Source organism: Poecilia latipinna, unplaced genomic scaffold, assembly GCF_001443285.1.
Source record: "Poecilia latipinna isolate Pla-1442-1.1 unplaced genomic scaffold, P_latipinna-1.0 Scaffold1515, whole genome shotgun sequence".
Taxonomy (NCBI): Eukaryota; Metazoa; Chordata; class Actinopteri; order Cyprinodontiformes; family Poeciliidae; genus Poecilia; species Poecilia latipinna.
In genome coordinates this window covers 158,643-171,481 of record NW_015114131.1, presented here as the reverse complement: position 1 = coordinate 171,481, position 12,839 = coordinate 158,643, and the positions used below count along the sequence as shown (strand labels likewise).

At 40.6% G+C, this 12,839-nt stretch overlaps 1 protein-coding gene across 1 annotated transcript in view; it reads right to left on the bottom strand.

The window, feature by feature from the left end:
• Nucleotides 1-8,681: 8,681 nt before the first annotated feature.
• LOC106963268 (zinc finger SWIM domain-containing protein 6-like) overlaps nucleotides 8,682-12,839 on the bottom strand; it is a 59,512-nt gene continuing 55,354 nt past the window's right edge. The window contains exon 14 of the mRNA XM_015058086.1: nucleotides 8,682-12,725. Coding sequence (XP_014913572.1) covers nucleotides 11,863-12,725 — 863 coding nt within the window. The 3' untranslated portion in view covers nucleotides 8,682-11,862. The remainder of the gene's footprint in view (nucleotides 12,726-12,839) is intronic.

Sequence of the window (12,839 nt, the reverse complement as noted above, 5' to 3'; positions counted from 1 at the left end):
TGTGTGTGTGTGTGTGTGTGTGTGTGTGTGTGTGTGTGTGTGTGTGTGTGTGTGTGTGTGTGTGTGCGTGTGTGTGTGTTTTTCTACATCTTTTACTACAGTGATCAGTTGACCCTGCCTCCAAAACGGAAGAGCATGTCAAGACATTCCACTAGACAGAATGAGGCTCTCCAGTTTTTCTATTTGTGCTGATCTTAAACACACACAAACACACACACACTGCAAATTTACAGAGGGAGGAGTGGAGAACCAATTTTTCAGAAATCCACAGAGCATCAAAGTTGTATCGTTGGCACACAGACCCAGAATGTGTCCTCATACAGCTTTGCTGTGGACAGGTGGTGGTTCCTTTTCCATGGATTCACCTATTTGCTGATTTTTCTGTGGAATGTGGCTCTAATTTACACAGAGCTTCATTTTTTTCTAAATGTTATGTTATAGCCTCACCATTGCCTTCCTGTACTATTCCACTCGATTAAAATCTTACTTCACAGACAGTCTGGGCTTTCTCCCAATCACCTGGATTCCCTCTGGTAGAATTTCAGCCGGGCCAATCAGCAAACAGAAGGAGAAGTTGTGAACGACGACGCTGATTTTCTGCACCGTTTTAGAATTATAGCTCACCTGTAGTTTTAGCAGTAGCAGCCTAGCAAGTCGGTGTTGGCCACCCTCGTAAATATTTAATTAACATCAACAGCCACCTCGTTCAGTTTAGCACTTTTCTCTTGGCTGTAGTGGAAGGTTGTTTACAGCACAGCCAATTTTCAGTAAGCTTCATAGCGAAAAATTGACGCATTACAGATGTCTGGCCAAAAGTTAGCGACTCGATAAAATTTTAAACGTCAACACAGACTGAAGGCCTTTAGTAGAAGAGCAGGTCTATGTGCTCTGATAAGAATCAATGTGTGTGTTTCATATTATTTCCCCATGTGAAGGCAGAAGGTGGATGAGGGTGGATGTGGTAAGTAAAGGCATAAGGAAAAAACTTTGCTTTCTGAATTGACCACAGGGATATACAGTACTACAACCAGGAGGACAAACATAGAAAAGCAATGTGGTTAAGGCGAATACCTTCATAAAGGCATGTTGCACATCTGAACTGTGATCAACCTTATTACCACATTATCCTACAGGATCGTTCAGTTATTTTATCGTGCTGTGTGACCTTTTGCCAAGCTTTGCAGTATTGAGTCATTGGATCAAAAGTTCTTCACACCCTTCATATCCAGCGACATTTCGTAGGTTCACAGGTTGCATATGTGGCCCTTTGGAGAAAGCAATCGACAGCTTCAGCATTTCTCTGTGGACCCACACTCACATACAGTGCAATGTCTGTGTGTGTGTGTGTGTGTGTGTGTGTGTGTGTGTGTGTGTGTGTGTGTGTGTGTGTGTGTGTATGTGTGTGTTTGGAGCACAAGGCAAAATGTCTCCCCTGCACAGCCCAAGGGAGAGCTGTGTACACAACTCTGCAAATTCACACAAGGTGAAAAGGTCAGCGAGATGCTGCTTACTCATCTACTCTGCTCATGTTGGGAGTGGGGAGGCAGGAGGTAGAGGGCGGGAGGGAGGCAGCGTGCCTTCTTCGCACCTGAACCCCCAGATGTCATGGAGGGGGCAGTGCATCATTGCTATGGAAACCTGCTTCCAGCTATATTTGATTTGATCTTTGATCGGTAGAAAGGCTCCTCAGACTGCCGGCTTCCTCCTCTTCGTTTGACGGGTTTCTTGGAGTTGGAAGGCGCCAGTAGCAGATTGCGATTGACTCTTGGAGCTGCAAAGGTTTATTTTTGACTTTGGGTGATAATTGAACTGGGAAACTGTGGGCTCTATCTTTATGCTGTTTTCCTCTTTCCATATTGAGTGCATCTTCTACGCTGTAGCAGGATAGAGACTGCTCTGCAAATCTTCATAAGAGGAATCTGCATTGGAGACTTAAACCACATCAACTGCATTCTTTTGATGCAGAGGAACAGTGGTTCAGCTTCCTACATCCCAGATCTTGTTCCTTAAGTCATTAACTAGATTTCATGACCATAGGTAAGGTTGAAAATTAGACATGCCAGAGTAGGACATTGACTGCAAAAGGCAAAGATGTCGCCCTAAGCTTCCCAAACCTGACACTCTCCCCTCCAGGCTCTAGACCTTATTACCCTGTTCATGAACACCAAAAACACAACCAGAGACCAGAAGCAGCTCTGGTGGAGACCAACCCATAAACTTTATACAAAGAATGACGGGACAACGCTTGCTTTGGTTGGATACGAACCAGTCAGCATTAAAACACAATCCTTGGCCCCTCCAGTCAGCCATTTCCAGCAATCTAAGCAACCAACAACAACTCTCTGGTATGATGAAAAACTGGAATTACTCTAGCTAATATTGCTGCCCGTTGTGTCTAGACACCCATTACCCACCTGCTACTAAAACAGTAGAATCAATACCATCTCAGCGAGTCATAATGGCCCAATTACTCCTGGTAGGTTTGTCAATGTCACGTCTCAAAGGACACCTACAAAAGGCCACAGCAGCACAGAAAGCGTTGTACATCTGTAAGCGGCGCAACCATGCTCCAGTGTGGCTGGGTTCAGTTTTCTAGGCTGCAGCTCTTAGTATGAAAATAAAACATTATACATTAGACATTAAATGAGCATTTCCCAAAAACTATCAAACAATACAGCAATGAAAGTTTTTCAGGGTAATATACTTTTAAAAACTGTTTTCTTTTAGGGTTATTGAAAGGACTGGGAACTGCAGGAAGATCCTGATGAATGTTTTTAAAACTATCTTTATAAAACAGCAGCATAACACTACTGGAAACCGACCCATACCTACTTCCTACTGGTTGCCGTCTCCTGCTGCTCTCTGTAACCAGCTGTTGCTCTTGCTTTCAAGTCTGCCCACCCTTCCAACCTTTGCCAATAATGATCATTAGACCTAGTCCATCTGTTTCATCATTTTAATTACCCCAAGTCTTCTACCACCCTGAACACAACCCCTTTTTAAACCGGACAAGACCTTCTGCCTCCATCAGGATCCATCATATTAATGACCTTTTCCGTCAGGAGGAAACCGTCAAGCCGCTTTCCCACCAATTCTCTTTCATGTGGTCCGAAGAGACAAGAAGCTGGCGTTTGAGCTTTGAGTCACAAAAAGCAGTCGTATTCCACGCTTTGAAGGGAATCCAAAATGTCACAAGCTGGAGGGATTGCTGTCCATAAAGCTTTCATAAATGTCACAGCAAGCCAAGCAGCCAATAGCAATTAGGTGTTTCTGGAAAAGGCCAATTCTTCACAACAGAGATCCTGGTTAATGACGCACGGCGGAGAAGAAACTGTTGAGCTGATCTCCGTGTCAGGGTTGTCCGATCTAACATTTGTTCAACTTCCTGTCGCTGTTTTAGGACTTTTTTATTCTGCCCTTCTTAAGAAAAGTAAATAAATGTAACACACTCGACTGATTAACACTTAGTGATTTAGAAAGTGAAGGTTTTATCAAGTATGAAGACATGGATTGTCATTTTCACGGAATGGAAAATGAATACTCTGAATCTACAACAGGGGTCTTCAAATCCAGGTCTCGAAGGCCGGTGTCCTGCAACGCTTAGACATGCTCCTGGTCCAAAACGCCTGAATTAAATGACTCAATCACCTCATCAGTCTCCAGTGTGTTGAAGCAGAGACACATCTAAAGGTTGCAGGACAAAGATCTTCAAGAGTTGGATTTGAAGGGTCCTAATCGAGGTAAAGAGTGATGGACGAGATACCCAACAACCAAAGTTTGTTAAATTGCAGCGTTAGAAAATTAGACTGGAAAAGAAAATGATGGCTTTGTATAATAAAGCGAATGCTAACTTTGTAAAGACATTGCATTAGTATTCTTTTCCACATTTGATCAGAATGCAACCATAAACATCTGTGAAATAAAACAAAACAGTGAGAACTACCTATGTTATCGTGAATGATAAATGTTTTTCAAATTTTCTGTTTTCAATATTCTAAATTGGATTGAGGTCTGGACTTTGACTGGACCACTCAAACACATGAATTTGCTACGAGCTAAACCGTTCTGTCTGAAAGTTTGGAGCCAGTTTAGAGATATTTTGACGCCTGGTAACATGTTTTTGTCGCCCATTCATTACCATCAGCTTCCCGTCTCTTTCTAAAAGACAACGTACCCACAGCACGATGATGCCACCACCGTTTATCACCATGGATTGTGTCTTTATCACAAAGTGCTGTGCATTAACTATGTTTTGAGCTCATCCTTCCAGAGCACCTTGCTTTGAACTCCACCGCTTGCTTTCTTTCTAACAAAACTAAAAGTTATCCCATACTAAAAAGTATAATTTTTTGGGGTAATTTTTGATTATTGGCTGATAACACCCAAAAAAAACTGTCTGGGGTTTTTTTCAACTGTTTTAGGGTCATTTTGATGAGCCGAATCAAAAAAATCACATTGGTTTCGCTATCAGGTCAACTTTCTGAAGCAACATGAGCATCAAAATGCAGGACTTGTTCTCACATCTGGAGAATCTGGGATCAATGAGTGTGATGAGCAGGATTAGAGACTCCATCAGGACAGAATACAGACGGAGAATTTAGCAACATGAAGACGTAACTTTTAATTCACATGAACTTACCCTTATCAGTGTTTATTCAATTTACAGAAATCCAAGTTTGCAACATTAAATTAATGAACTCTGTTAGAAAACTTTTTTTTTCTCCTATAACTTTTTATGGATGAGAAATGAACTGACAGAGTCACAAAATTGTCATCAATTTAGTCAGAAGATTGTATTTCTCCAAATCAAATTAGAATGAAAACCTGACCTGATTGAGAAAAATGGATGTCATTTTTTGATTCAGCGCTGCAAAATAGTCCTAATTCAGTTGAAAAAAACATAGACAATTTCCAAAAAATATTTTTTGTAACCCAGTGTCTTTGGCCAAATGACCAAGAACACTTGGATACGAAGGTGCATCCAAGAACAGCTAAGCCCTTAAGAGTAGAGATGGATTCACGAACAGTGTAAGTAGAAGTAGAAGTATCGCAAATATTTTTCTATACACAGCTGAATGGGTTTTTTTTTTTTTATGTAGTCATCAATTTAGACAAATACCTGACAACACTCCTGTATGTTAGCTCAGGTTAGACAGATAAGATGAAAAACATACAATATTGAATTTAATAAGATGAGATGCTAGGTTAGCTAGCTCAGCTCCAGGTTGGGCCAAAGGGCTAGCTGGGATCAAATGTGCTGCCTCAGGCTGCCCGTCGGCTGCTCGCAAACTCATGAAAATGCACCTCACATGGTCATGCAGTCCAGCGGTTCTGAGCTACAAGCCTGGCTCCACCAACATATCGCCGAAAACAATGGAAGAGGCATTACCAGCCTGTCTGATTCAACCTGTATGCAAGAATGAGCTTTTCCTTCTCGGGTGCAGATTTTTATCAGCTGCTAACATTATTTTTTTGTCAAATATTTTCATTTTCAAAACCAAAAAGGAAAACTCTGATCTAGTGTGAGTTTTCTTGTCAGCTTCATATCAGGTTCTGGTTTAGCCACTTTCCTCACTCACATAGCTAACTGAGACATTTCCCTGATATTTATGACCAGGTTGTTAATTAAAACGCTAATTAATACCTGCAGAGCTTAAGCACAGTAGCTACGTCTCCTACATCATCCCTGTCTCTGGATTAATAGCTCCCATTTTTTTGACCTGCTTAAAAAATACAACAAATCCCGACGTCATTAAATATATTTATATGTATATTTTACTCAAACACAAAGAAGCAAGATACTTGTATTATGAAAACTGCATCACTTGAATGTGCCTAACCTTCCTGGAATATTTTCTTATACCGCCCCATGTAGCAGAGTAACGTATTCCCCTGTGAGATTTATGATTAAAAAAATAATTAAGGGAATTAATATATTAAAGTTAATTTATATGCCTTTGTTAACAATAGGATTTCACTTTGGGGCATCTATTACCTTTATAATTGCATTATAGGGTAAGGGAAGGATAATTAATGTGCTTTAACAAGGCTCTGTCTGTTATCTCAGTGTTAGGGAGTTGATGTTTCACCAGGTAATTAACTGTTAGAAGAATTAAGGGACCTATATCAGCGAGGTGTTTAAAATTACAGCCAGAGGAGTCGCAGCCGTTTCAGATGTTAGGAAACTATTTTTGGGGGTATCTTGATAGCTGTGACGGCGTGGCAGAATAATCATAGACACACAAACCGCACACACATTGGTAATACCCTTCTATAGGACACAAAAAGAGGGATTTGTGTCACTGAGCTCAATCAGATTTTCAAATTTATTGATACTCTCATTGAACAAACAGCAGAGAAAATGGTAAAAATAGTAATCCCAACAATACGGACGGATTTTGAGGGTTTTTTTTAACATCACTAATTAGAATGTATCATGACAATAATTAATAATTAATAATTAAACCTCAACTCTAGTGGTCATGTTGTTTGATTTTATTTGAATTTACAGAACCAATATGAAAGAAGTATAGTCTCACTCAAATCTGACTTATATGTATGTATATATATATATGTGTGTGTGTGCGTGTGTGTGTGCGTGTGCGCGCGCGTGAGTGTGTTAGTGTAGGAAATTGTTTCAAGGCCAATTTTATGATGACAAATTTAAAGAGAAAACAACATTCACAAACAAAATTTCACAAGATAAAAAAAAAATCTGCTATAAATTCCTTGTCAAAAAATAATCTGATTTCAATGAGACAGTGATTGTGTTGCCATTAACCATATAACTGCACAAATTAGAATTACGAAAATAAATGCTAATTTTGCCTAATTTGCCTAATTTTGGGAAAGAAAAAAAAAACAAGCACCGGTGGGGTAGTTTTTTTTTTGTTTTTAGCTTTCTCAAAACTGCAATCGAAACTTTTTCCGCATCACCCGAGTCACGTGATGAACAACCAGACGTTCCCACTGACGGAAAAGACGAAGATGACGACAGGAAGTGGTAAGAGGACAATGACTCTACATGTTTTTTAATGGCATTGAACACGCTCACGTGTGATTTTGATTGTATTTCGTATTTAATGGAATCATCGCAATTGGCGTATACGGCCATTGTACACAGAAAAAAAGTACATTTTCGCCAAAAAAAAATATGTTCATATTAATCGTAGAAATGTTCTAGGAAAAACCTGGAAATTTCTGAGTTTAAAAAGTAAAAAAATTACTCTAAAAAAAAAACAACTTAGAAATTTTCAGAAAATAAAACAGTTATCTCTCAAAACATAAAAAACAAGGCATACAATAAATAAATAAGTAAATAAAATAATGTATCTAGTTTAATTTACGTTTCGTTTTTAAAAAAACCCCACCTTGGCAGAAATTATGTGCTTCTCAATAATGAGTGTAAATGGATTTTTTTCTTTCTATAATTCTTGACCATTTATTTATTTATTTTGAATGTTTCTATAATCCAGTTTTGGTGATGAGCTCAATCAATAGCGTCTCTACAGATTCTCCATCAGAATCCTGTTGGGGTCAAAGTCCAATATGGAAACAGACCAACAAATTTATTGGTTTGACGCTCCCTTCACCGCTGTTTCACTCAGTTCCACCAGGGAGCGCTGTCACAGCTGGGTTAACAAACTCGTCAAAAACAGACACGTTTCATCACAATGTCACAATTTTTCTTTACAGAAGATAGGTGCATGTTCGATGTAGCCTTCAAAGGGAAAACAATAAATACATTTTTTTCTCAACAGGAGCCTGATGGAGATGGAAACATGATGGTGTTGAGCATGAAAGAAGAATGATTAGATCAGCAAATATCTCCACCAACAGCCCTGTGTTGTCATATTTCAGCCATGTTTTCTTCTTCTTCCCAGATTCAGACATCGGATGTGTTTGATAAGATTTATCTGAGGGGCCTCTTCCACAGATGGGGATTCAGCTGGTCCCACCATGTCTTCTGACTAAGAAAGCCTTTCCTCGTGTTTAGGAAGGGAACACGAGGTGTGTGTGTGTGTGTGTGTGTGTGTGTGTGTGTGTGTGTGTGTGTGTGTGTGTGTGTGTGTGTGTGATTGTGGCCAGCTGACAGACAGATGCAACCGGGTTGCTGGAGGAGCATGAAAAGAGCCGCTCATAAAGTTTTATGACTTCATGCAAATGAAGAGCGAGTCATTTTTTGACCCTTATCAGTTTTACATTTTGTCCCATTTTAACTTCAAACTTCAAAAGTATTTCATTGGGCTGCAACTGACAATTATTTTAGTAAATCAATTATTATATAATTTGGACAATTTATCAGAATTTTTCGCAGATTTTTTAAGCCTTTATGCCTTTTTTAAATATAATATATTAAGAATATATTTGTTGAAAATCTGGTAAAACTTTGAAACTGATGTCCAGTCTGACTTTTTTTGCAAAGCAGAAATGATGCCAGAATTCAGTATAGAAATAATAATAATACATCAGACTTATATTAGGACATGTGGACAACCACAGTAGATTTGCAACCGCACTGAAAGATGGTTCTACAAAGATATTATCTCTGCTTAAAAAAATTGGAAAATGCACCACAGATTCGTGTCCTGAATAAGTTTTCAAGTGAATGCAGTGTTTGTGATGTCGTCTTCCTACACTTTGCCTTAAACTAGTAGAAATCATTTAACACAACACAAAAATCCTCTCAAAAAACTAATTTAATCAAAACAAAATGATTCTTTAACAAGTTTATAAAACAGTGATTTAGTTACATAAATAAATTGATCAGTGTATCAAATCTTCATATTCATGAGCATGTTGACATGGTCGTACAATCATTTACTTGACGTAATAAATAAAAAAAATAATAAAAAAAAGGGAACAATATTCGCTTCTAAACGAAGGCGCTACAAAACAGACGACACCGGAAACAGATGAGATGAGCTTCTTAAAGCAACACGGCACCGAGCCAGTCCAGCTACAAATCAAACAGTCTGTAACACAAGTCCGTTGGCCGAGGAAAACAGTTTGGTACTGCCAGACCACTCCACATTTGGTTCGTTTAAAGCATTAAGACAAGGCGAGATACAAGGCTGTTCCTGTGAGGGGCGGATACAAGAGAGAAAGGGAAAAAAGCGGTTCAGGTGAGAAGAAGCGCAGAAATGAAAGCAGAGGGACAATCGAGAACCACCGCAGAGAGCAACTTTCTGTCCAGCACAAAGTCGAGGTGAGAGAAGAGGCGTGAACCGAGGCGAGCGGAGGCCGCTTTGCCTCCACAGGCCTCTCTCTGTCTGACTTCAGAAATCCTCAATGTGCCTCTGTGTTCGGGAGAACTGTTCCCGCCCCGCGTTCCCGCAGCTCAGTCCGTGTCTGCGCGGCGGAGCGGGCGGCGCGTCGCAAATATCTGACGCAACGCGAGCCCGACGTCAAGTCGCACTGATATGTTTCTCTCTTTTTTTTCTTGTCATTTCGAGAAACAAAACAAAGCAAAAGAAATAATAAATCCAAAGTAATGCAGCTTCAAGTATTGTGCCTTACGTAGAATATTTTGTCATAAATTAGTTAATGTACATGTTTTTTTTCTTCCAATAATCAGCTTTCATATATACAGGACACATAAAATGCTTATGTTCTCTTTTTCTGTCTGCTTTTGGAGAGAAATCCCTGAGAATGTAGTTTGACAGCTTCCGCGTGAGCGAGCGAGCGTCGACACCATGGCGACCGATGTGTTCAAGTGAGCAGTCTGAACGTAGGACGCGCCGTGAAGCGGGGGAGAAAAGGCGGCAAGATGAACTCCGATTCGGCATTTTCTCATTATTTCCTCATGGAGGGGGGAAGTAAAGGAGTAAAGCTGGATTTTTTTTTTTTAAACAAGAGGTACTGTCATTTCAGATGGAGTTGCACCATTTGGTTTAAAGCCGTTCCTCTCTTTTTGAGGCCGTTAGATGAGGGGAGTCAGAGGAGTGCAAAGGCAGACGTTTCAGCAGCTCTCACTTTCACATAAAGGGAAAGAACAGAACATCCAGGTACCACTGATACTTCTTCAAAAACTTCAGCTTCTTACACGTCTACACCAGGGATCAGATGCAGAAACGCTGTGTGTACTAAAGCTATCTCTACACCTTTTCATATGGTTGAAATGTCACCAACATCGAATCAAAATTGTTCAGTTTTAGGTCAAATATTGAAATTGAGTAATCCACAAATTTAGATTTGGATGTTTTTACATCTAAATGTGCTCATCACTTTTTACGCCAGGGAGATGCTGGCTGGTAATTTTCAGTGGTGGACACCGCTAGCTAAAAAGTTAGTTGTGCTAACCCTAAAACATTAGTTCCACTGCTGCTAATCCACTATACCAACATGGTATTTAGCAGTAGCCAATGCTAATCCACTTAAGCGATAAATTCAACCATGTTGATACACACCAGGTGTTAGTAACACCTGTCAGGAGAGGAAACAGACCTGCTGTATAAACAGTCTTCACTTGTTTCAAAATAAGAGCATGAATATAAATGTTAATAACCAAAACTTCAACATAGATGTTAAACTTTATTCAAAACTTTAAAGTTTGCACAACAGCCAATTAAATTGGTGCTTTAGAACTGGACCAGAAAAATGTATTAAGGGAAAGTTAAGTGCGCTAAACTTTTTCAAAGTTAGCAAAAAATGCTAAAGGATTAAACCAAAAAATTAGCTTCACAATTAGCAAACTGGTTGGCAGACTGGTATTTTTCATGATTTTGTTGACAAGTCCGGAATATACAAAGCTAAATTTGCATAATTTTCTACTGAGAAAACTCCTCTGAGATGCTTTATTCTTACAAAGCTCCAGTCAAAGCTAGAACAAATTATTCTCAGTTTATAAACTGGGATTCTGATTCTCTTGTGTTGAGTGGGTGCACTCAAAACCAAACTAAATAACATTCGACCTTACAAAAATGTTAATTCCTTGCATTTCCCTTAAACCGTATTGTCCTCAATGAACAAAACTCGGCAAAAAAGTTAGAGGTCTTCAGTATTGGCAAGGTGTTTAAATATTTTCATTCATGCTCCCGTGCTAGCTCATCCCAGTGACATCAGTGTTTTGACAAAGATTAATGGGAATCACAGGGATGCACTGATTAAAAAAAAAAATGAGCCGATATCTGATATTAATACTGCCGTCATGGGCGATACAAAATACTTATATATAATACAAATATTTTCCTCCACTTTCGACATCATGTTAAAGTTACCACGTCACCTATATTGTTTCTCTGCTTCACTTAAATACCTATAATCCTGCGCTGCATCCTTATCACTGTCGCATGACCAAGCAAATGCCACACGACTAACCTCCTCTGCTCTCCTCCCAGAAACACAAACGGGACGGAAATAATCATCAGTTAACATCGGTCCACTTTTAATTATCGGACCAATACCGATATGTTCAAAAATTACTAACATGGGCCGATATCAATGTTATTGCCAATATATCGTGGATCGCTACAGGAAAACTCATAAACTAAGTCTTAGGCAGGTAAACTTTGCCTTTAATGAGTTTAACACTGCCGAAAGTTGCTACAAAGTAGCTATACTGTCATTTATTATTTTGTAACTACCCTGGAAGGAGGAAGGTAATATTTTTACTACCCATTAACACACAGTTTCATACATCTGCCCCTTGGTGTTGCTTTAAGGTTGTTACTGATTGAAAATTCCTGTTTTATCTTCATTACTTTCGGTTGTTTCGATGCCAAAATGTCTCGTCTTGTGCTCAGTACATTTTAACATCCTAGTTTTTTTTTTTTGGCCTCAAGACCTTGTTCCTTATACTAGAGTCCTGAATCAGAGCAGTAAGAATCCCATGAAAATTTTCCCAGGACGAAATTCGGTCATTCAACCAAACCTCTCTCGCACGAGCATCATGAGCTTCTTTTTGCCCTTGTAGATCTGTTTCAGGTTGTCTATGAACTGCGTGAACTGGATGTGTCCGTCGTGCGCCATCAGAAACGTCTCCCTGGCCTTGCTGAGGAACTCGATGAACTCGCTGTAGTGGCGCGGGCTGATGTGCGTCAGCCGAGAGTGCGTTGTGTTGATGTAGGCCCCGATGGTGGCGTCCAACAGCTGCCTGAGCGGAGCCTTGTCCAAAGACATCAGCTTCCCAGAGTTCCTGCGGCTGTGCAGCGCCACCATGCCCGGCGTCGTCAGCGTGCACCGCCTCAAGATGTCCGACAACACGGTGGCGCACTTCACGCTCTTCACCACCAGGGGGATGACGGCTGCCAGCTCATTCTTCCCCAGCGAGTGGCTAAGGGCGCATGCCCAGAGCACGTCGTTGATGGCCGGGTGCGTGTCCTGGTTGTAACTGAGGTTAAGGTGCGTCATGGCTAACGTTGCTAGTTTGTACGCCCTCATGGGATAGCCGCGGTGCTCCATGTAGCGTGCTATTGTAAACAGCTGGGTGTAGTTCATTCCTGTGGCGGCTGCGTCCAGTACAATCTGGTAGGCTGTCTCGAAGGCAATGTGGTCCTTCTCGCAGAGCGTCAGGGCGGACAGGGCACAGTTTTGGGGGTCCTTCATGGCGCACTGTAGCGCCAGGGTGCGGGCGGAGTTGGCCAGTTTTTCCTGCTGGTTGCAGTCCAGATGCAGGCGGACGATGGTGCTGTTGGACATGATGGTGCTGGCCACCACGCTGGTCGCCTCCGTCGGCGTGAAGAGTGTGAACCAGTTCTGCATGATGTTGTCCAGAGCAAACACACCTGGAAAGAGAGGAAGAGAAACGTAAGCTTTGACTGGAATTGGGATTTACCCATCAGAGGGACCAAACAGGTAGCTTTCACACTTCATATTCCAGTAGACTCGTAGCAAATGTT